At 54.7% G+C, this 22525-nt stretch overlaps 4 protein-coding genes across 4 annotated transcripts; all 4 read right to left on the bottom strand.

Annotated features, from left to right (window-relative positions):
* Window positions 1–756: 756 nt before the first annotated feature.
* Window positions 757–1770, bottom strand: JKF63_07065 (uncharacterized protein; the record flags this gene model as incomplete). Its single annotated transcript, XM_067903008.1, has 1 exon — window positions 757–1770. The coding sequence occupies one exon, from the start codon at window positions 1768–1770 to the stop codon at window positions 757–759; it is 1014 nt and encodes a 337-aa protein (XP_067759017.1).
* A 1695-nt stretch (window positions 1771–3465) lies between these two features.
* On the bottom strand, window positions 3466–8832 carry JKF63_07064 (uncharacterized protein; the record flags this gene model as incomplete). The annotated part of the gene is made up of 1 exon (XM_067903007.1): window positions 3466–8832. The coding sequence occupies one exon, from the start codon at window positions 8830–8832 to the stop codon at window positions 3466–3468; it is 5367 nt and encodes a 1788-aa protein (XP_067759016.1).
* Window positions 8833–11104: 2272 nt separating this feature from the next.
* Window positions 11105–16762, bottom strand: JKF63_07063 (uncharacterized protein; the record flags this gene model as incomplete). The annotated part of the gene is made up of 1 exon (XM_067903006.1): window positions 11105–16762. One exon carries the CDS (start codon window positions 16760–16762, stop codon window positions 11339–11341), a length of 5424 nt encoding a protein of 1807 aa, XP_067759015.1. The 3' UTR covers window positions 11105–11338.
* Window positions 16763–20859: 4097 nt separating this feature from the next.
* On the bottom strand, window positions 20860–21411 carry JKF63_07061 (uncharacterized protein; the record flags this gene model as incomplete). The annotated part of the gene is made up of 1 exon (XM_067903005.1): window positions 20860–21411. The coding sequence occupies one exon, from the start codon at window positions 21409–21411 to the stop codon at window positions 20860–20862; it is 552 nt and encodes a 183-aa protein (XP_067759014.1).
* Between the last annotated feature and the right edge of the window lie 1114 nt (window positions 21412–22525).

The raw sequence follows: 22525 nt of genomic DNA, 5'->3' as shown, positions 1-22525 counted from the left end.
GAAGGCTGCACACTTTAGGAAAGAGGCGTGCTCGAAGATGACACCGTTTCTGAGTAAAGGGAGGGAAGTACAGAAAGGGGAGGGGGTCGGAGGTACGTCCACCATCTCCCTCCCTCCCTCTCTCTCTCTGCCCTCTCAATTGAGAGGAATAACCAAGAGTGTGTAGACGGGACTGCGATAATATTTTTTTTTCAAAATAACACGCAGACCCTCGCTCAGATGTGTGTGTGTGTAAGCACCCTGCTTTAGTGCCAGCAAAGTTGACAGAAATATTGTATACCGCGTTTCAAGTATGTCTGTGTACGTGTGCGGGTGGGTGCGAGGGGGGGGGGGAAGGGGAGTGCAGCAATTTTGTGAACAACAAAAGAAGAGGGTGCGAAGGGGAGAGAGCAAAAGGCCGGGGAAGGTGTGGAGTCGAGCTCGTGAGCACAGGAACGGAGTTCATTTGCAGAAAAAGGCTATGATGCGCAGACTAGAGAGAGACGTTCTGCTCTGTGACAACGTGCGGCATGCGTCTATCGTCGCTGCCCCCTCTTTTCTTTCAGGAAAACTGTGATACCCTGTATTCCACGTGGGGCAGACCAAACAGACCTAAACCAATTAAAAGCAAACGAAAAACGTGAAGAGCGAATGTAGCAATCGCCCTCGCGGGGGGGGGGGGGGAGGGGAGAACTACCGTGTGTCTGCGTTGACACGTCCACACCTCAATTTGAGGGCCGTACAAGTTGTTGTTTGCCATCGGCCTCGAGTGTGGCCTCATATTGAAGCAGTGAAGGGGAACAGTGCTCGCGTGTTTGCAAGGACCACATCGGCCATCTGCTCGATCGACGACACCTCTCCCCGATGCAGCTCGTAGAGTGTCTCGAGTACCCGCACAATCGCACATGGCTCGTTTCTCCCCTTGACGATACACCCTTCTTTGAACTTGTCTTTGCGGCACGTAGGGAACGTGGCGAGGACCGCGTCGGATACGCTCTGTGTCACTGAAGACTGCCTCGCCGCTGCCGCCTCCGTCAAGAGTGTCTTGGAGGCATGCGTGTTCTTTACCTCACACCATGGCGCATCTGTCTCTAGCATCACTCGATCGAGGGGAATCGCTTTGACCACCTCGAGGTTTTCTGCGGTCTTGAGGCTACACCCGTTCACGCCAATATACAGGTTCGCATCTAGGTAGTCTTGTAGCTCCGCTCGGGTGCCAGTAAAGCTGTGGACCACGCCCCCAACAAGCTGTGAAAGATGCGGTTCGAGCAGCCTCTTGAAGTCCCCGGCGGTGTTGCGTTCATGCAAAAACAGGGGCAGACGATGCCGCTTCGCCATCACCAGCTGTTTCTCGAAGTACTCCTTTTGAGTTTCCTTTGGGCAGAAAACTAGACGGTCGTAGTCTAAGCCGATTTCCCCCACGGCAGCCACGCAGCCGCCGACGTGGACGGAGTGCTTCTCGATGAGGTCATCAAGAGCTTGGAGATATCCTTCTGGATTGGACATGAACTCTTGGCAACGCGTCGGGTGGCAACCGACTGTGCAATAGCACTGCAGCGTGTCGGAGGTGTAGCGGGCACACATTTCGATCACAGCGTTGCTCTCCCTTAGGTTTCCACCTGTAAGAAGCAAGCCGTGCACCCCTACTTCCACAGCTCGGCGCAGCACCGCCTCAATGTCTGAGCTGTGGTGATGGTGCCCGTTATACACGCCGCTGTACATTTTGTCTGTCAGATTCAGGCCAATGTCAATCAGCCTCCACTGAGCGCAGATCGGCGGAAGCTTCGCCATCGCGCATGGAGAAAGGGTCGTGGTGATGGCGGGAGTGGGCGTTTCTTGGGGTTGTCACGATCTCCACACGCGGGAAACCCTGACCAAAACGCGACACGCGCCTCTCTTTGCGCAAAGGTCGAGTGGTTCGCGGAGCACAACGGACGACAATGACAGGGGAGAGAAAGAAGGAAAAATAGAGGAGAGGGAGTTTGTAAGACAAGTGCGGCCCTCATGGCTGCCCAGAGTGAGGCGGACAAGGGGGGCGAGCATAGGTGGGCGAGCACCAGCTGCAGAGAGCATGAGAGGTCACACAGTGCGAAGGAAAAGTGTTCACATGTGTGCAGGAAGAAGCAACAAGTAGGTAAGAGTGTTGATGGGTGGCAACAGGTAAAGGGCACATCGCTGGGGATCGGTGTTGATGACTGTACAGAACTCGAGAAACGAAAAAAAAACGCACACACCTGCCCTCGTCCTGTCATCGTTCCCCTCCTCCCCGCCTCATTCCAGGACCGAGAGAGAAGATCCAACTGTACGTGACACGGCTCGAAGCGAAGGAAGAAGCAGTCCAGAAGAACTACGCAGACGCAGACAGACGCACATACATACACATTGTAGCAAATCGCGTTGTCGACAACGGCGGCTCAAGACATGTTCAGTGAAGGATAGGGATGGGGATAGGGATAGGGGGGGAAGGGGGAAAGAGGAGCACACAAACAGAAGAGAATATACACACATACGTATGCGCACCCGCCAAATCAATTAGGAAACTCATGCAAACGCGAACAGATGTGAGCATCCCAATATCGACGCACAGCTGATATGGATGCCGCTCGGCAGTCGTTGCACAGGACTTCCATCTGCAATCACGTCCACGCATCTTCTCGACAGGAAGGAGGCAAAGACACTCCAGGTGAGATGGTGGACGCAGGGGAGAGTCACATAGAAACATTTTAAAGGGACGGAGAAAAAATAAATGGACACATGAAATTATAAAGGAAAGGGGAGAAAAACGACCCGACAGAAGGGGAGACCAAACCCGATTAGCGTGTGGATCGGTGCCGACATCTCCCCTCAAGAGTAAAATTGGGGGCCGAAGAGCATGTGAATCGAATAGTGGGAAACAAAAAGAACGGTGTGTCATCGTCACTGTCGGCACCGACCTCACAGGGTCATCACTCGCGCACCAGAGACGTAAACAAACGAGGAATATACACATATATAAATATAAATAAATATATATTAGACAAGAGGGTTGACAAGAAGTAAAGAGGGAAAGAGAGAGAGACGTCCTCCCTCCCTCCCGCCCTCCCCTTCCCACGTACACACACAGACGACGAGAGGAAACGCCGCATCGAAAGAGATTCTCTACTGTTCGCCTGTCCACATGAAACCGTCCCGCTGAATAACGCGAAACGCACGTCGCAGTCCCCCTCCTCCTACGCACCCCCCTTTTCGAGAAAGCGATCAAAAGAGAGAAAGCTGATCAAGAGCAAGATATGTTCTCAGGAAGGGGAGGAATGGAGGGAGGGAGGGAGAGTGAGTGTGTGGGGGGGAGGGGGAGGGGGAGGGGGAGGGGAAGAAGACTACTAACACTCCCTTACAAGGCTAGCGGACGCAAGCGCGAAGTGACGCGCCTATGTGGATTCCCTCTATATTTAGTTCATTCCCTACCGCCCCCGAGCATCATCGCGCTCTCACGTGAGGACGAGGGTATCATCTCGAAGAGGTGTTGGACGACGAAGCGGATGATGCGGAATCTGAGCTCAAGTGATTCACAACGGAGCTACTCCTACTCGTCTGCGTGGGATAGTCCTGGGGTGTGTGGCCAAAGCCTGTTGCCTCTTCCAGCTCCCCACTGATCTTCAGGAAAACTTGCTCGATTGAGGTCTGTGACACGCTGTAGTCCGTAATACCCAACCTCTCCTTGTTGTGCTGCAGGAGGCGGAAGACCTCTGAGGGACCAATGGTGGGAGGTAGCGTGAACACAAATCGTTGCCCTTTACACTCATTCAGTGTTGCCTCGGCAAATGTGCGCTTCACCCAGTCGAGTAAGGGTGTCGTATCGTGTCCGTACAGGACACGAATACTCATCTCAAACCCGGTGCCAAACTTGTTCTTCAGTTGGGTCTTGTCACCGATACAGCGCAGAGCGCCGTCGACCATGATGGCCACGCGGTGTGCCAGCGCCTCCACCTCCTCCAGGTGATGTGTTGTCAGTACTACAGAACTGTTCTTGGCCACCTTCTCGATGGCTTTCCACAAACCGCGGCGCGCGACGGGGTCCATGCCGGCCGACGGCTCATCAAGAAAAACGACGCGTGGCCCACCAATGAAAGACAGCGCCACAGAGAGTTTACGCCGGTTGCCGCCAGAGAGCTGCGCGGACGTCGTGTGGCGGTACGTCGAGAGCTCGCAGATGCGCAACAAGGCGCTGACAACCCCAGCGCGTTCCTCGTACCGAATACCTCGCACACCGGCGTACAGGTACAAGTGCTCCTCCACGGTGAGTAGATCCAAGGTCGCATCAAACTGCGGGCAGTACCCAATGCACTTCAGCGCCTCCTCACTCTCCTCGACGATGTCGTACCCGCACACGTACGCCTTGCCGCTGGTGGGGATAATATCCTGGCAGAGCATTTCGATTGTCGTGGTCTTGCCCGCACCGTTTGTGCCCAGAAAACCGAACACCTCGCCGGGGGCTACAGAGAAGGTCAAGTTGCGCACTGCCTCCTTACCATTGCGATACACCTTGCGCAGGTCCACCACGCGAACCATATCATCATTGACGTCGTCGTCCTCGTTTGCGTACACCGCCCTACGCACCTCCTCCACATCCGAGTCTTCCTCCGACACAGCCCGAGACGCTGCATGAGCGTTGTAGCCCCTGCGTTGTGTCCACAAGCGCCTTACAGGGTGGTCAATGAAGAGGGTGATCGCAAAGAACACTGGAAACTCGATCCCCATATACACACACGCCCACCCGATCGTGTCCATCGACCATGGCGATAAATCTTCCACAACCGCCTGTTGATGCGTCAGCATTGCCATATTGATAATGCCCTCGCCAATGGCGAAGCTCGGCACGACGCGTGTGATCCACTTCAGAATGACACCTGCTTGCATGGTCGCAGGAAGCAGGGACATGATGTAAACGATCATGACGAGCAGAAACCCAGTCACAAAACAGACGGCCATCACCATCGTCTGCGCGTTGGAGTGCTCCTCGAATAGGAAGCTGAGCACGTAGCCCGTGGTCGTGCTTGAGAGACCGTATACTACAAACAACACAAACGTGGCCCCGATACGGTCGCTAGCCACGTATTCCACGCGGTTAAAACAAGTGAAAATAAGCAGGACCAGGCACATGGTGATGAGATAGGCGGTAATGTCAAAAATAAGATTCGAGAGCCAGTACACGTAGAAGCTAAGCCCTGAGACGTTCTGTAGGTGTCGTGCCTTGCATTCCCGCTCCTTCACCACCCACGCCACGGGGTTCGACGGTAGAAAAGTGAAGGGGATCATGACAATCGCGCCTATGAGTATCGTCTTGAGTTGGTCCTGCATCGTTTTTTCCCCTCTACTCCGCGGCATCGTACCAGCCGCGAGCCTAAAACGAGCGTCTTTGCCCGTGTACTTCTTATAGAGCGCCTGGTAGACCGAGTTCATGGAAATAGGCCCCTGGTGATACGTGGACGAGTTCAAGATATGTATCACGTTGTTTGGGGCCTTGACTGAGTTTGCCCAATCAGGGTCGCGGCACATGAGCCCCTCGACGCGTAGCATCGGCTCAAACAGAAACGTGTCGACCATGTACATGGACAAGTTCAGCGCGTTCATATACCTCGAGTGACGCACCGTGAACGTGTCGAACAAGGCGTTGCGGCCGAGCATCTCATCGCACCCGCTCATGTCCACAAGAGCTTCGCCGGGATAGATGTCTTTGTTCAACGTGATGGAGTCGGCACTGGCGAGGGAAATGAGTGAGAGGAGCATTGCGATCAGAATACAAACAACCGGGCAGACAATCTGAAAGAACTGCATCTTGCGGTCTCGCATTCCGTTCCAGAAGCGCTTCGTCATTGTTGCCTTGAACTGCGACCACAACAAGGCCTTGCGCCCCGAGACCAGTCCGCAGCTCCAGATAAGATTCTCCTGCGCAGAGAGAACATCTGCACTGATCAGCGTCGATGGATCTTCAGTGTGTTCCCGCTCAACGTCTTCGCTAGAAACGCGCAGAAACACCTCTTCAAGCGTCGTCGCCGATAGAGAGTAGCCGCGAACGCCGAGCTCGTTTTGGAAGGCCTCCAGACGGTCCAGAAACGCAGGGAACTGCAGCACGCTCTTATCAGGGAGGCGGTACATCACCTCACTCCCGTTCACACCCACCTCGCGAGCGCCATTCACTGATGACCTCACTAACTCTGAGACTCGCTCCGAGGAAGAACCGTTTTGGAGGGACATCGTAATGCTGTACCCTAGGCCAAGGTGACTCTTGAGAAAGACGCTGCTGCCGGAACACTTCAGCCTCCCTCGGCTCATGATGCCAATTTTGTGGCCCAGCAGGTCCGCCTCGTCCATGTAGTGCGTCGTCAGCATTATCGTGTGCTTCTCGGACATGCGCCGCAGCAGCTCCCACGTGTACCGGCGGGCGCCGACATCCATGCCCGCCGTTGGTTCATCAAGGAAGACGAGCCGGCTGCACGCCACGAATGCGACGGACACGGACAACTTGCGCTTCTGCCCACCGGACAGGCTCTTCACCGGCTGGTCCATCTTGTCCAACATGTTGGTCTCGTAAAGCATCCGGCATACCGCGTCCTCCAGCTCCCACCCCCGCAGCCCTTTGATGCGTCCAAAAAACTCCAGGTGGTCGCGGCACGTGAGCTCCTCCCACAGGATGTTGTGCTGCGGACAGTAGCCGATCTGACGGCGCACCTGGTCCAACTCAGTGCGCACAGAGTTGCCGTAGACGTAGCAGTCGCCCTCGTCCGGCTCCACCATCCCCGTCATCATGTCCAGCACCGTCGTTTTGCCCGCGCCGTTGTGACCCAGCAGCACGGTGATCTCGCCCTCGCGCATCCCCCAGTAGAGGTTGTTCACCGCAATGAACGTCTTTCCACCGCGCGAATACACCTTCCGCAGACCGTCCAGTATCACCACGTCCCCCTCGCCCTCGCCCTCGCCCTCGTCCTCGAACACGCCGCTCTCCGCGCGCCCGTCGAGGCCGCCCCCGAGGCGAATCTGCTGGGAGTTCCCCAACCACTTTATGGGGTCGATTATGAAAAAAAGCGGGTGCTTTGGCGTACCCCACTGCTTTGGCATGACCTTGTCGAGGTAGAGCATCAGCACGTTGTACAAAACAAAGTCCACTGCCATCATGGTGATGGAGAGAGAGACCGGCGGTGTATCGAGGACGTCGTGCCAGCTGGCGTCGGAAAAGCCACCAGCGATTTCGTGATGTATGATGCCAAGTATCGTGACAGCGTACGCCGTGGGCGGAAAGATGCAGAAGACGGTAATAGCGGCAGTGTTGGCGCTCTCGATCGCGAACACCGGCATGGCAAACACAAAGTAAAGCAGCGGTGTTAGCAGAGAGGCAAGGCGGGCCTTGCTGAAGAAAGCTGAGTAGAAGCCGGCAAGTGGCACACAGGTGACGAGGTAAATGAAGTGCACAAGAAGTAGAATGAGGATGTTCGTGGTCGTGATGTACGTCAGCCGAATCGCGACAAGACTGATAATTGCGACAAGGAAGTTGGGCAAAAAAAAGGTAATGTACCACGAAGTGTATATCGGGGCGTTGCCGAGCCCCATGATCTGCATAGCCTCCCGAATGCGCAACTCCTTCTCCAGCACGATACGCTTTGTCAACTGCGAGACGGGGTAGAGATACGCCATGACAAAGATGAGAGGTAACAGGATGCCGGCCACGGTGAGGAGCGGCTGTGTGACAAAATTTATGTAGCCCGCCACAGCCATGTAGTGATCTACCGGTAAGTCCTTGTCGATGACAACATCCCCTACGACCAGCCTCAGGTAGTGCTCAGTGATGATCTGCTGCAACGAGAGAAATCCCGCCACGGCGTAGAGGTCCGCGCGACTGCTGTAGAAGCCGCCGCCGTAGCTCGGGTCGTATGGAAGATCAAAAGTCGGTAGCGCGGTCGAGTTCATGCGGATACTCACATCAAACATGTTCGCATCGAAGGCGTTGAGTTCGACAATGGCCCAGTTGAGCTCTGTAGCGCGCACCCTGGCCTCCGCCTCCTCGGAGGTTGCGTAGGTGCCACCGTAGACGTCGTCGAATAACACCGACTCTTTTCGGAAGTACTCAAGCAGCGGAGTTACCTGCGCCGGCGTCCCCACAAAGTACAGAGCGCCGGAACACATGATCGCGGATTGCTTCGAGTTGGGAAGCAAGCCAGCTGCGATGCTAGAAGAGAGGAGATTACCATCGCCCTTGGCGGTTGGCCGGCCTATTCGAGCCAGCCACTGGAATATAATCACCTCATCCAGCGTCGGGATCACAAACAGAGTCGAATTGTAGGAGCCGATCCACAGCTGTACCACCTTGTTAGCCCCCTTGATCTCACCAACAGCGTAGCCGTTGACGGTGGTGTTGCTGGAGTCAAACGGAAGGTCGACATAGCAGAGATGCTTGTAGGGGACTGTGTCGTAGTTGCCGGCGCACGAGACCGTGTAGCTGGTAAACACTGAAATCCATGAACAATCGCAGAGTCCAGGAATGGGTGCCCCCTCTGAACCATTGTAGCAGGCGAGCTGTTTATGTAGCGTAGCAGCGGAGGATGCGTAGGGGCTGTAGTCGATGAACTGCCTTGCACGGCCTCCGAAAGGAGGCCACAATCCCCATAAGATCAGCGTAATGACGATGAACATGAGAGGCAGCACTATCTCCGTGAGCAACAGCACCTTGGCGCGCAGCGTCTGACGGAAGGTGCGGTGAAGGATTGCAAGCAACTGATCCGTGAAGCTGCTTCCTTTGGCGATGTGGGTGCGCTTGTATCTGCCATCGCTGCCGGGACCTAAGGAGACGCTGCGGCATGAGCTCGTAGGTTTCCTAGCCATTTCTGGGCACTCGAAGGGGCTCGAGAACAAGATGAAGAGAATCAGCGAGATTGCGCTAATGAAAAGTGTGCGGGTGTCTCCTGCGAGGTGGACACCAGCGTCTTTGTGAGGCATAAAAAAAGACGGCCGGGGCGGAAGAGGGAGACCGCCGATACACCGATAGGCACACGCAGAGACAGACAAGAGCCACAGCAACACCGAAATGAGGGAGAGGGAGATGGGTGATAACCCCACACACACACAGAAAAAAAAAACAATCAATCAATAAAGAGGAGATTGGTGATGATGAGAGGCGAGCAATGGCAGACAACCAACCAACAACATACCCCGTGAAGCGGTGTTTGCAAGTCAAATCTTTTCCACAAAGACAGCGGTGGTGGTGGTGGTGGTGGTGGTGGCTCGAGCATCCGACATGTACGTTTGACGGTACAGCGATCACACACACACGCACACGGCACACACGATACAAATGACACCAGGGACAGGAGAGGGACTCCATTTTTTGTTTTTCCACCGCGACCAACTTTATTCCGCCAAACAGCGCAGCAGTTGAGCCTCACACTTCACTGTATGGCGGGTCTACTGGCTGTCAATGAGGTGTCAAGTAGTCGTAGCCACACGCTGCAGAGATACCTACTCAAGTGTCCGAGCGCGACCTCTTTCTTAGCCAAAGCTCCTCACAGGTAGTCTCTCACGCACGCGCCCAACATGCTGTTCGCCACGTGGTGCAATCGTTGGGGTGGCTGGGGCTACCCACTGCCACTCCTGTGCCCCCCCCTCCTCCCGTCAGTGGACATTAAGGAAACAGTGAGATGCCCCTCATGTCGCTCGGGCACATGAGCTACTCCAATGAGAACTGCACGCACGCCCACCGTCCCAGGTCGCCCTGACGTGACACTAGGGAACACCTGGATCGCTGCCATCAGTAACAATAACTGGGACCCGGTTTGCCTCCCCATGCAGGGACCTGATCCTGTCGATCCCAGCACTACTTCGGCGTCTGCAGAAAGCCCCGGGGACGGCGTTTATATATTTTCTTTTTTTTTCTCTAGAAAGGATGGTGCTGGACTCCTCCGCGCGACTCCTTCCCGCACCTCGAGTCCCAAGAGGGCACCAAAGTCACACCGAGACACAACAGAGCTGCAAAAACAGGCATTTCAGGCAAGGCAGCAAAAATGCCCCACAGGAGAAATACAACGACAGCGAATAAAAACGAGGAGAAACACACATGAATACATGTCTCTACATCACACACAGACACAGATATATATACACACATGTATAGATGTATACATGTATACACACACAGACACATGCACCGCGGAATGAGAAAACGAAAAACAAAATGCACAAAAACCACTGAGGAAAGAAGGAAGACATAAACACATGTATATATGTGTACATATATATGTATATATGTATATATATGTGTATAAATAAAAGGATTATTATTATTATGATCATGACACAAATACACATACATGTATGCTTGTACACAGAGAGGTCTCATTCAAGACAAAAGTGAAAACAAATGTTGAGGAGTGTAGGGCGCGTGATGGAGCGCATCGTAGAGACACACACACACAAATAATACTGCACAGGGTGAAAAAATAAAAATATATATTTGCGAAACGAAATAGACACCGATGAAAACAAAATTTTTTTTTCAAATCGCATCCTCGAGGGGTAAGTCGGCAGTATGCCCTGAATATCGTGCACATCAACAATCACGCAGGGATAGACACCAGCACAGCAGGGGAAGAAAAATACTAAAAAAAATGAGCTCAAAACAGAGCACAGGCCTTTTACCTATACACACACAAAAAAAAACAAGCAGTCGTGTGCCCCCCCTCCTCCCAACTCCTTCCTCCCCACCTCACCTCTCCATGCCGGGGGTGAGGGAGGGGGAGAGAGAGAAGAGAGGAGAGGAGTGGATTAATAAACAGAGAGGGAAGAGAGCGTTGTGTCAAAACGAAAAACAAAAAAGTGTCACGGAGCCAAATGTGGACGAATACTATACAGACCAGGCGCCAGACCCCTGCATGTTCCAGTGAGTTTATTGCAAAGGTAATGCACAACACTCACAGTACGAAACAACTCAGGGGGGAGACACCCTCGCCGGAGAATACAAGAACACGAGCTCGAGCGCCAGGATGCTCACCACAGTCGGTCGGCACCCCAACTGCAGGATGTACCAAAAACAGAAAAAAAAAACGCTGGAGGCTATGAGATAGTCGACGCAGCGTCTCACGTCTTCACGTAGAGACGAGAACTACTCGGTAGGGTGTACGGTCTCGAGCAGCTTCGCGTCTTTTATTGATGTATTGTCGCCAACCCCCCCCCCTACGATCAACCCCGCCGTTCACAATAGAACGGCGTCTGTGTGCCAGCCTGTGTTGGTGTTCTAACCTGTGCCTTCAATACACACACAATACACAACATAATACATATATATATATATACATATGCACGTGTGTATGTAATGTGTGTGCAGACATATTTTTCTTCAGCGGCTAACACGCGCCGCCTCGGAAACGCGAAGAAAAATCTGCTCAATGGATGTCTGCGATACGCTGTAGTCCGTGATGTGCAGCGGACTCTTGTTCGCCTGCAATGTCTCGAAAACGTTGCCAAAGCCACGGTCCCGCGGCAGTTGAAATACGAAGCGCCGATGTTTCTCTTCGACCATCACAGCGTCACTAAACTCCACCCTCATGAAGGAGAGGAAAGACTCCGCATACCTGGCTGATGCAAGCCACACGCTCACCTCGAAGGCATTCCCAAACTTATTCTTTAGGTGCACCTTGTCGCCAATACACCGCACGTGCCCACGCACCATAATAGCGACAATGTCCGCCAGTACCTCCACCTCCTCCAGGTGGTGCGTCGTCAGCACAACCGAGCAGTGCCCAGCGGTGCGCTGGATCGCAGTCCACATCCCACGCCGTGCCACAGGGTCCATGCCGGCAGACGGTTCGTCCAGGAACACTACTTGTGGGCCCCCCACCAACGCTATCGCGACAGACAGCTTGCGTCGGTTGCCCCCTGACAGCGCGCCCGTTACTGTCTTGCGGTACACCGTCAGCCCGCACAGCGTGCACAGCACGTCCACCAGGGCAGGCCACTCCGCGCGCACGACTCCGCGAATCCCAGCGTACATCTGGAGTTGCTCCTCCACCGTCAGGAGGTCCAGCGTCGCGTCGAACTGTGGACAGTATCCAATACACTGCAGCGCCTCCTGGCTTTGATTGACAATGTCATACCCGCACACGCACGCGCTGCCCCCCGTGGGCAAGAACCGCTCGCACAACATCGAAATGGTCGTCGTCTTTCCCGCGCCGTTCGTCCCCAACAACGCGAAGACCTCACCAGGGAAGATCGAGAATGTGATGCCCTTCACCGCTATGTTCCCGTTGCTGTACCGCTTCTGCAGGTTCATCACGCGCAAAACATCCTCCGTCATGCCACCAGCGTACGCTGCCGCGTACACACCCTCCCTCTCCTCCTCCACGTCCGAGTCCTCGTCGCTTAGGGGGATCGGCTCGGCATCACGACGGTAGCGCAGCCGTTGCGCGAGCTGTGCCACTGCGGGGTGATCCAAAAGAAGCGTAATCAGCCAAAACATGGGGAACTCCACCGCCATGTACACAAGCGGCCACCCCAGCTGGTTCATGTCCCACAGACTTGTCGCCGTACCGAGGGCCAACTTGCTGTCCAGGATCAACATCTGGATAAGTCCATCGCCGATGCAAAACGACGGGACCACGCGGAAGAACCACCGCATGTAGTCTGATGTCTCCGTGCTTTTCGCGCTCAAGGATAGCACATACACCAGCATCAATAGCAGGAACCCTGAAACAAAGCTCAGGCCCATCACGATCATCTGAGCAGAGGAGTGCTCCTTGAACAAGAAGTTCAGGGCGTACGCGCCAACAGTGCTCGTTAGCCCGTAGACAATCAGCAACACGAACGTGCCACCAACGCGACTAGGTCCGATGAACTCCTGCCAATCGAATATGGTGAAGACGAGTATGTACAGCAGTGCCGTTAGAAGGTACGCGGCCATGTCAAAGACAAAGTTCGACGACCAGTACACAAAGAAACTCAGCCCAGACATATTCTGCAAGTGTCGAGACCCGCATTGCCGCTCCTTCACCACCCATGCGATAGGGTTGGCTGGCACAAACGTAAGCGGGATCATCACTAGTGTGCCAGTGATGATGAAACCAAGTTCTGAGACGCCGGATGGCTTATTGAGGAGCTTTACCGTGTACTGCATGAAGGCGCTGTCGCTGCCCAGGAACTGCTTGAGGAACAGGTCGTAGTATGTCGCCAAGTTTAGCCCAGCCTGGTGGTGCGAAGAAGAGTTGTACATCAACACATTCACATTTGTGTGGCGCCACTCCCCATTGATCATCAGCAGTGCTGTCATGTTCCGATCGAGGCACGACACAGCACCGTAGCGAGGGGCAGTATGAGTGTACCAGGTGTCTTGGAGGTAGTTCGATAGCAACAGCGCACTCTTATAGTGAGTCTCGCGCACCTCAAAGCCCTCCGTCACAGGCGTGCTGCCCCACATCACGTCACAAAACGCCGTGTCCACCACCGCTCTCGTCCCCCTTTGAAACATCGAGTAATCATACACAAGTGATTGGGGGTCACGGTACTGCACGAGATGAAGCAGCATCGCAATGAGGATGCACATCACCGGGCACACAACTTGGAAGCACTGCATCTTGCGGTCCCGAAGCGCGCAACAGAAACGCTTCCTCATCATCGCCCGGAACTGCGACCACACCGTCGACGACATCACCTCGCAATTCCAAATAAGCCCTATACTCTCCTGCGTGACATCCTCACTGTGCCCTTTGATGTCCTCCTCCGACACCGTCAGGAATACTTCTTCTAGTGTCGTTGCCGCTAGTGTGTAGCCACGGACGCCGTCGGCCTCGACAGAGTCAATCGCGTTCAGCAGCAAAGGGAACTGGCTAGCGCTCTGCGCAGGCAGCTGATACGACAGCTCACACCCGTTCCGCCTCAGAAGCTTCGCGCCATTTATCGACTCCAGCACCACGTCGTCCACCGCCTCAAACTCCAGCTCGGGGTCGACAGAGATGAGAATGGTGTACCCTAGGCCAAGGTGACTCTTGAGAAAGACGCTGCTGCCAGAGCACTTCAGCCTCCCTCGGCTCATGATGCCAATTTTGTGGCCCAGCAGGTCCGCCTCGTCCATGTAGTGCGTCGTCAGCATTATCGTGTGCGCCTCGGACATGCGCTTTACTAACTCCCACGTCTGCCGCCGGGCTCCAGCGTCCAGCCCAGCAGTCGGCTCGTCGAGGAGTACAACACGGGACCGGCCAACAAACGCGATGGACATTGACAGCTTCCGCTTCTGCCCACCGGACAGGCTCTTCACCGGCTGGTCCATCTTGTCCAACATGTTGGTCTCGTAAAGCATCCGGCATACCGCGTCCTCCAGCTCCCACCCCCGCAGCCCTTTGATGCGTCCAAAGAACTCCAGGTGGTCGCGGCACGTGAGCTCCTCCCACAGGATGTTGTGCTGCGGACAGTAGCCGATCTGACGGCGCACCTGGTCCAACTCAGTGCGCACAGAGTTGCCGTAGACGTAGCAGTCGCCCTCGTCCGGCTCCACCATCCCCGTCATCATGTCCAGCACCGTCGTTTTGCCCGCGCCGTTGTGACCCAGCAGCACGGTGATCTCGCCCTCGCGCATCCCCCAGTAGAGGTTGTTCACCGCAATGAACGTCTTTCCACCGCGCGAATACACCTTCCGCAGACCGTCCAGTATCACCACGTCCCCCTCGCCCTCGCCCTCGTCCTCGTCCTCGAACACGCCGCTCTCCGCGCGCCCGTCGAGGCCGCCCCCGAGGCGAATCTGCTGGGAGTTCCCCAACCACTTTATGGGGTCGATTATGAAAAAAAGCGGGTGCTTTGGCGTACCCCACTGCTTTGGCATGACCTTGTCGAGGTAGAGCATCAGCACGTTGTACAAAACGAAGTCCGCCCCCAAGATGCCAAGCAGGATTGCAAGGTTCGGGTTGTCATTATTCGATGTCATATCGGTTGCACTGCACCCGCTCCCAGTCTCGTGAAGGAGAAATAGGTCGAGTGCCGCCGCAAAGCCGCTAGGGGAAAGGACAGAGACGACACTCACCACCCAGCCCTGCACGTTCCTCATAGCGAAGATCGGGATCACCAAGATGAAGTAAATCACGGGTGCCGATACCGACACCAGGTGAGCTTTGCTGAAGAAAGCGGCAATCATCCCTGAGAGAGGGATCGTCGTGAGGGCGAAGAGGAAGAAGACCAGGTATAGCAGCAGCACATCGCTCTTCGTGACATATGTCAACCTCAGCATTGCGGCGCAGAGACCACAGGTGGGCACAAGAAGAGCTACTTGCATAATCAACTCGCTCACGTACAGAGTCCACTTATTGAGACCCATGATCAGCATAGCCTCTTGGATCCGCAGCTCCTTCTCTAGTACGATACGCTTTGCCTGTTGCGACACCCTGTAAAGGAATGCAAGTGTGAAGATGAGCGGGAGGATCTCCCGCGATTGCTGTAGTAACGGCACGCGTTTGTACTCTGGCGTGGCCGCGGCCACCATAAGCTGCGTCATGTTCATCTGGGCTTGGTGATATTTGTTGAGGTAGAACTCAGACACCACCTGCTGCAGCGTGTTGAAGCCAGAGAGCATGTACAGCTCTGCTGTGTCGAACAGAACGCCACCACTGAACGACTCGTCGTACGTGGTCGCAAACGACGGCAGCGCGGAGTTGTTCATGTGCAGCACAAGGTCGAGTGCCGTGTGACTGATCCGGCGCAGTTCCACCACCGCCCACAATCGTTCCCCATCACCGAGCGAGCGACGCACCTCAGCCACACTGCTGTACACTTTGAAGTTCGTCACGTAGTGAAACAGTTCAGAGATGTCGTTCATGTATGCGATGAGTTCTGACGTCACGCTCTCCTCGCCAACAAAGTAGAGGTTCCCGCTACACAGCACCGCGCTATATCGTGTGTTTGAGGAAAGCCCGGCCATGGTGGAGGAGATGAAGTGGATCATGTGACGGTACGCAGACAGCGCAGTCCATTGGAGACTGATCAGGACGTCAAGAGTGGGGACAGCTGACAGCCAACGCCAATACGTCAATAGGCTTTGTTCCATCAGATCCGCCCACGCGTAGTTCACACGGCAGACCTCGTATCCCGCAGGAAGCGGTAGCAGTCTTGAGTCGCCATCGCAGATGAAGTTTATCTCGCTCTGTATTTCACATTCTCGAGTGACAGGGTCGCAGACAGGGAACTCCAAAGGCTCGCAACGCACGAACTCCGCCACCGTCGGTGTCCCAGCAGGTTGCTTCATGCATGTGAAGTCGTGCGTCAAAGGTGCGTGAAGACCAGCCGCTCCGATACCTCGAGACTGAAGGCCCTCCTCAAGATACGAGATCTCCCTCACTCTCTCCGTTCCCCAGATCGCCCACAAAGCAATCGAAATTGTAACAAAGACCAGAGGGACCGTGATCTCGAAAAAAAGATCGAGCTTGCGTCGCCAAAGCTGTCGCGTCGATCGTTCGACTGTGGCGAATAGCTGGTCCATGAAAGACACACGCAAAAGCCCATTGTGGGTATCGCTAAAGCCTCGGCCATCCCCTCGGGACAAACTACTGCCCGTGTTCGAGTTCAGCTCTGATGTGCTGCCGGTGTCACTGGTGCGGGGGGAGAGATCGCTATCGACTCCGTCCATCTCCAGCTTGCCAGCATCGGTAAACTTCACTGCCCGGCTTGTCAACTCATTGCGACGCGTAGTGCCCAAGCCGGCACGCCTTTTCGACGATGAGTACCAGCTTCGGTTCGCTGCGCCGGAGCTGCCAAAGGAGTGCATGTCGGTGACGAGCTGCGCCATAGCCTGGTCAGGACACCCTCGTCCTCCTCCACGTAGGTAGAAAACTCGTCTGATGAAAAAAGAACCGGTGCAGGAGGTTCGGCGGCCAGTCAGGCATCACGCTCACTCTCGGCCGGGTGCTGAGTGTCGTGCTTGTCCCTACCAGCGGCTTCCTCGCCATCAATCCTCTTCGGTGAGTCGAGAGACTTATCGACGTGAGAAGGCCTCAATCAGTCCGACTTGGAAGCGGCGCTGCACTTCTCGGGAAGGCGCTTGGATCGATCTATCGAAGGTGCCACGGTGGAAGCAGGCGAAACAGAAAACAACGGGGTAGGGGGGGGGAACACCACCAGCCACCGCCATCCAATGATAACGGCGGCGAAGAATAGCGTAAGGGAGGAGGATGAGAAGAGGGGAGGGGAGGTGGTGGTGATGGCAGGCGAGACTCAGAAAGCGGCAAAGCGCGCCGTCGCGAGAGAGCTGAGCGCACCCGAAGAGTCACCAGGAAACAAAAGTGAGAAGCAAGACCACGTACAGCTCTCCAAGAGAGTCGAAGGCGGAGGGGGGGGGGGAAGAGACAAGGGGGGGAGGGCGGGGCGGGGGTAGATGAGAACCGGCAGCAGAGGTGCGGAGCGGTCGGCTGCTAACTTCTCGAAACGCACTGCGCCAGTGTTTTGTGGACAATTGGGGAGCGACACCAACTCGATGAGAGACAGCGCTCCTGCACAAGCCTAAAATGCGCGTTCCATAGCACCCTGCGATTCACCATCAACAAAGGTGCCACACGGCAACGCCCACGGCAAGGAAAAATATGTCGAGGTTGTGGGTGGCCCTGGTACTGCGCCTATGCGCTGTGTTGTGTGTTCGCTTTGCTGTGATTCATCGACCACCAAAACGATGGAGTTGCGAAACACTTAAAGCGATTCGAGGCAGGGAGCAGAAAAGGCATTGAGGGCAAGAGGCGTGTGAGCTCTGCTCGGAGGCACGCACGGCGCACAGACGAATTACGTGAGTATGCAAAGGTGAGCTCGGGACAGACCGAGGCCTTTCGAGTGGCATGGGTGTCCTTCTCAGTCGGTATGGTGTTTCGTTTGTTGTTTGTGTGTGCGCGCGCGCGGTATTACTTCTGCGGTATATATCGCAACCTCTGCAATAACGGCTGCGATCTTCGTTTTGTTTTCTGTCAGCTGAGAGTGTACACCGTCCCCTCCTCCTGCCGAAGAGGAAAAAAAAAATAGCAGCAACAAAAACCCTGGAAAAAGAAAACCGCCACACGGGCGCAGTGGAGAACCGACAAAATAAAGTGAAAAGGCGAGCAACACACGGAGGACAAAGGATAGGTGTTGATTCGGGGGAGAGGGAGGGGGGGGGGGGCAGACGCAGGAGTGGATGAGAGCAGCCGGGTCACTGCGCACATGCAAGTCGCCACTCACAGCGTCTGGCAACACAGTTTGAGCCCCTCGGGGCATTAGCAGCGATTGTGAAACGCATGTGCTGAGATGGAGACCCACAAAGAGTCGATGGGCAGAAAAAGAGAGAGAGCATCACATCGAAGTCCTCCCGAAAGCAAATCCTCATGTTTGACATTCAATGCCATGAGGATGCCAAGCTCCACCGATAGAGAAGAAGGAAGCAAGGTGATGAGCAGTGCCGTGAGTTCTCTGTGTTGCGCCAATGGAGGAGGGGGGGGGATTACGGGTGCACCATGTAAAACTATCGTCGAGATGGTCTTTGGGCACAGCACGTGGCGGAGAAAAATAGAAGATACAGGGAAGGGAGAGTGCAACATTGTAGCTAGACCAGTTGACGGTCCCCTCGACGAGAGAGAACCGTCGACAGACATCAGTATCGAATAGCAGGGGATGCAATAGGAGTTTCATTAATCATCGCAATGAAAGACGCGCGTGGAGCTTGACGTCCTCAACGCCTCTCTTCCCCCCTCCCTGGCGCCTCATCGCCATTGCGGAGGGGTGGGGACACACTTTTTTGCCCCCCCCCCTCCCTTCCCGCTACTCCAAATTTTGTGTGGAGAGGTGGAGATGAAGGAAACGGCTGTTGTTGTTGTTGTGCGCGCGCGCGGGGCACTTCATTTCTTTTTTCTTAAACTAAACCGTAAAACGAACCAAACCAACGAACTCAGATGAAGAGACGGGGAGGAGAGGGGAGCGTGGCCATGATATACGCACACATATACACATACATACATGATATATATATATATGTACATCTATATGTATATATATATCAATGAAACGTGAACAGGGTGCTGAGTGGGAGAGAGAAAAAAAGAAAACACACACACAAAAAAAAAAGAGGAGGAAGGCATGGAAAAACAATAATAATAATAAAAAACGCAGCGCCATCATCATCATCACCATCAAACTTCAACATCAGCGTGAAAGAAAAAAAAAGGGAGAGAAAAATCCCCTTCTCGCAACTCGTCCTTTACACACACACACACACACACACACACACACAGTAGCACGCCTCGCTCTGTGATGTGTGTGTGTGCATATCGGGTGGTGTTGTCCCCTTGCTTCGCTTTTTTTCCTTTGCCCTTGTTGTTCTGCTTTGTGATGACGGTGGTGGTGGTTATGCCTGTCTCTCTTTTTTGAATATAACTGAGCCCACAGTCCTTTTTTTTTTTGGTGGAGCGGCCACGCACGGGACCAGTTAGACGCCTTCCCGTTGCCTCCTTTGCTACCGCTCTTCGTCCCTCGTATTATTCCCCCTTTTTAGTGTAGGTGTATGTGTGTGCGCGCGCGTCGGTCCGTGTCCGCTCGTGTACAGTACAGAGAGCGTACACATCCATGCGGGACGAGAAAGGATTGTCTGACATGAGGGTGATCCTTCAGAGTCTGCATCGCAACGATTATTGGGGGAGAGAACGGGTCCACCCACCATCACCGCCACTCGCGTGCAGGGCGCAACATCGCAAAGCCTCTGTCACGCCGCGCTTCTGGGATATGAGAGAAGCCGTAGTGAACAGGAGGTCGTGATAAGAGGGAAAGAAGCACAATAAGACGACAGACGGGACAACGGTAACGAAAGGATGCTGAGCTGATCCGAGAACCCAAACCATGCGCACAGGGGGACACGACTACACAGCCTCGTCTCACACTCGCGCGTAGTGATCAACAACAACAGAAACTCTGCCCATTAGTATTCACTGGACTCACGGAAGCCTGAAGGAGAGTGTGCGCGTGCACGTGGGACAGGCGTCTCAATGCAGGACACCGCCACCCCTTCCCTCCTCCACCCCGGAACGCACGAACCAAAGCTGGTCTCTCTGCGGCCCCGCGTCTATACATCCCTAACTTGCCAGCGTTCCAGATAATACCGATCCGCACACGCGTGTCCGACAAACCCCACTCGTGAAAAAAAAAAAGTGAAGGGACAAAGCGAAGGGGGTGAGCGCGAGGTGGTGATCGAGGAATGGCCATGGGAGCGCACCTTTCGCCTACAGCGATCGGCTCCTAACGCATACACACACGCTTGCCGCTTATACCCGCACCAGTCGGCACCTCCGCGTAGACAGGCGAGAGCGGAAGCACATCAGCCACACCAAGAGGCAAAGAAAAAAACAAACTCTTCACTATTGCACCCGACACTGTTACGGTGTAACAGTGGAAAAGGCAAAAACAAACGCCGCAGACGATCCATGACACTCGGCGAACGTAAGAAATTTGTTGAGAGAGGCCCGAAACCCACGACAGCCACACCGAAACAAGCGAAACAACAACAACAACAAAAGAAAAGAAAGCAATGCGGAGAGGTGGCCGAGAAGAGAAAGTGGGAAGGAAAAAAAAGTTGTCATTGAAGAATGAAACGTACATATCACCGACCTAACCCACGCAATACAAAGTTGAAGCAAACGTCAGACCCCAAGGTACGCAGATAGATCCAGACACACGTGGACTGGTACGCTTCAATACAGGGAAAAGACAAACAGCAACGACAACGACAACGACACACACACAGAGAGAGAAGAGCCGGCCTCTAAAGCGCACGCTGTAGGGGGGGAGGACGGGGGGACGGAGGACGGAGGACGAGGGAGGGAAGGGGGAAGAGAAGGGGGAAGAGATGGGGCGTCCGTTCCAGAGATGCCCCCTTCCACCTTAGGACTCCTCGCACCAGCGGTTTTCCTCTCGAATCTTCTCTTCTTCCTCTGGTGTAAAATCGTTCTCGATGTTGAAGAGCTCACGAATCTGCTCCGCCGTCTTTCCCCGTATCATGCTGGCGACACAGGCACACGTCAGTTCGAGCAAATCCCGTACGTTCAAAAAATTTGCGGCCATGATGACGTCGATCAGCACCTCGTGCTGCTTCTCGTCGCCATCTTTGAGAAGCTGCTTAAAAAGAAAGTTGCTGTCCCACTCGCACACGAGCGAGTCGATCGTCGTCTTGAGCGGCTTCTCGATGGGTTGGGCAGGGTTGCCGCAGTGGTACTCCATGTACTCCAGTACCAGCCGAAGCGTCTGACCGGACACGTTCGGAATGGGGATGATCGCCTCACTGCCCTCTTGATCGTCCAGCATGTCCTTGAGCAGCCCTGACATCTTGGCCGACTCGCGCGACACCTTGAACTCTACAGGCGGGTGATCATTGCTCTGCAATACGCAGTACTGCGAGAAGTCCACGTCGTCGCTGTTGGCGATTTCTACCGGCATCGCGCAGAGTGCGTCGCAGAAGAAGAGGCACTGAAAAAAGGAAAAAAAGTGAAAAGTGAAAAGTAGAGTGGGAGGCAAGAACCGATGTGGAGCACAAAGGAAGGTCAGTGCGCTGTGAGTGCCATGCAGCAAGAGTCTCACTCCGTGAACCTTCTCTACCAATCCTGCTCTCAGCTTCTCGCACGCACACGCACACACTCCCCCGTCCCGCTGCCGACTCTCAGCGTACGTGTGTCTGCGCGCTTGCTTGCTTCTGCTCGCACTGTTATCGCGTCGACACTCTCAGGGGTCGTACGAAAGTAAAACTAAAGAACCGTTTTTTTTTTTGTCGACGCAGAGCTGTGCAGCAAATGAGGGATGTGACAAGAGTGTGGGGCAAAGAGAAGTGGAGCGACAGAAAAGCGAGCAGGCGGCAGCAGGGGGCGGGGAGGAGGTGGGGCGGTATGACAGTCCACTGCAGCCTGCACTGCCGACGGCGGCGAAAGAGCGACCATGAAGAACTCTGCTCATCACGATCACGCACACGTACAGAGATGCAATAAGGCCAGAGCGCTCGCCCATGCGCTACTACAGACAAGCCCCTTCGACAGAGCCGCACCCTCCGAAAGACAGTAGTGATTATTTTTAGTCTCATCTCCACCCCCGGCGCAAATGTTGCACGTCGGGGCTTGGGAAGAAACATGGACCTGCTGTCACGTTTACAACAGCTGCGACGTTGCCACAGCCACGCGCAACGCCCTCCACCGTGATTGGGATGCCGTCTGTGGGACCACCCCCACCCCACCCCACCCCTCACAGTTATCTTTTGATGATCGCATATTGGCTGTTTCCTTACTTTTTCTCTGCTGGCGTCATCCCCCCTCCCCCCCCAAACCCCTTCAAAAAAGAAAACATGACGGCATCTCCCCCCTTTGGCACACCGATCATGAACCGAACGACGCACGGCTCACAAGGGCACAAACACATGGGCGTGGGGGGGGACGAGGGATAGTGGCAGAGGTTGATAAAACGCAACGCATAACACGGGATCACCGACAGACAGAAAAAAAAATGGAAAGAAGAGAGAGAGAGACCAGCCATCATACAGCAACGTAAGAAAACGAGAGTATCGGAG

This window comes from Porcisia hertigi, chromosome 11, assembly GCF_017918235.1.
Source record: "Porcisia hertigi strain C119 chromosome 11, whole genome shotgun sequence".
NCBI lineage: Eukaryota > Euglenozoa > Kinetoplastea > Trypanosomatida > Trypanosomatidae > Porcisia > Porcisia hertigi.
This window is presented reverse-complemented; position numbering and strand designations above follow the sequence as displayed.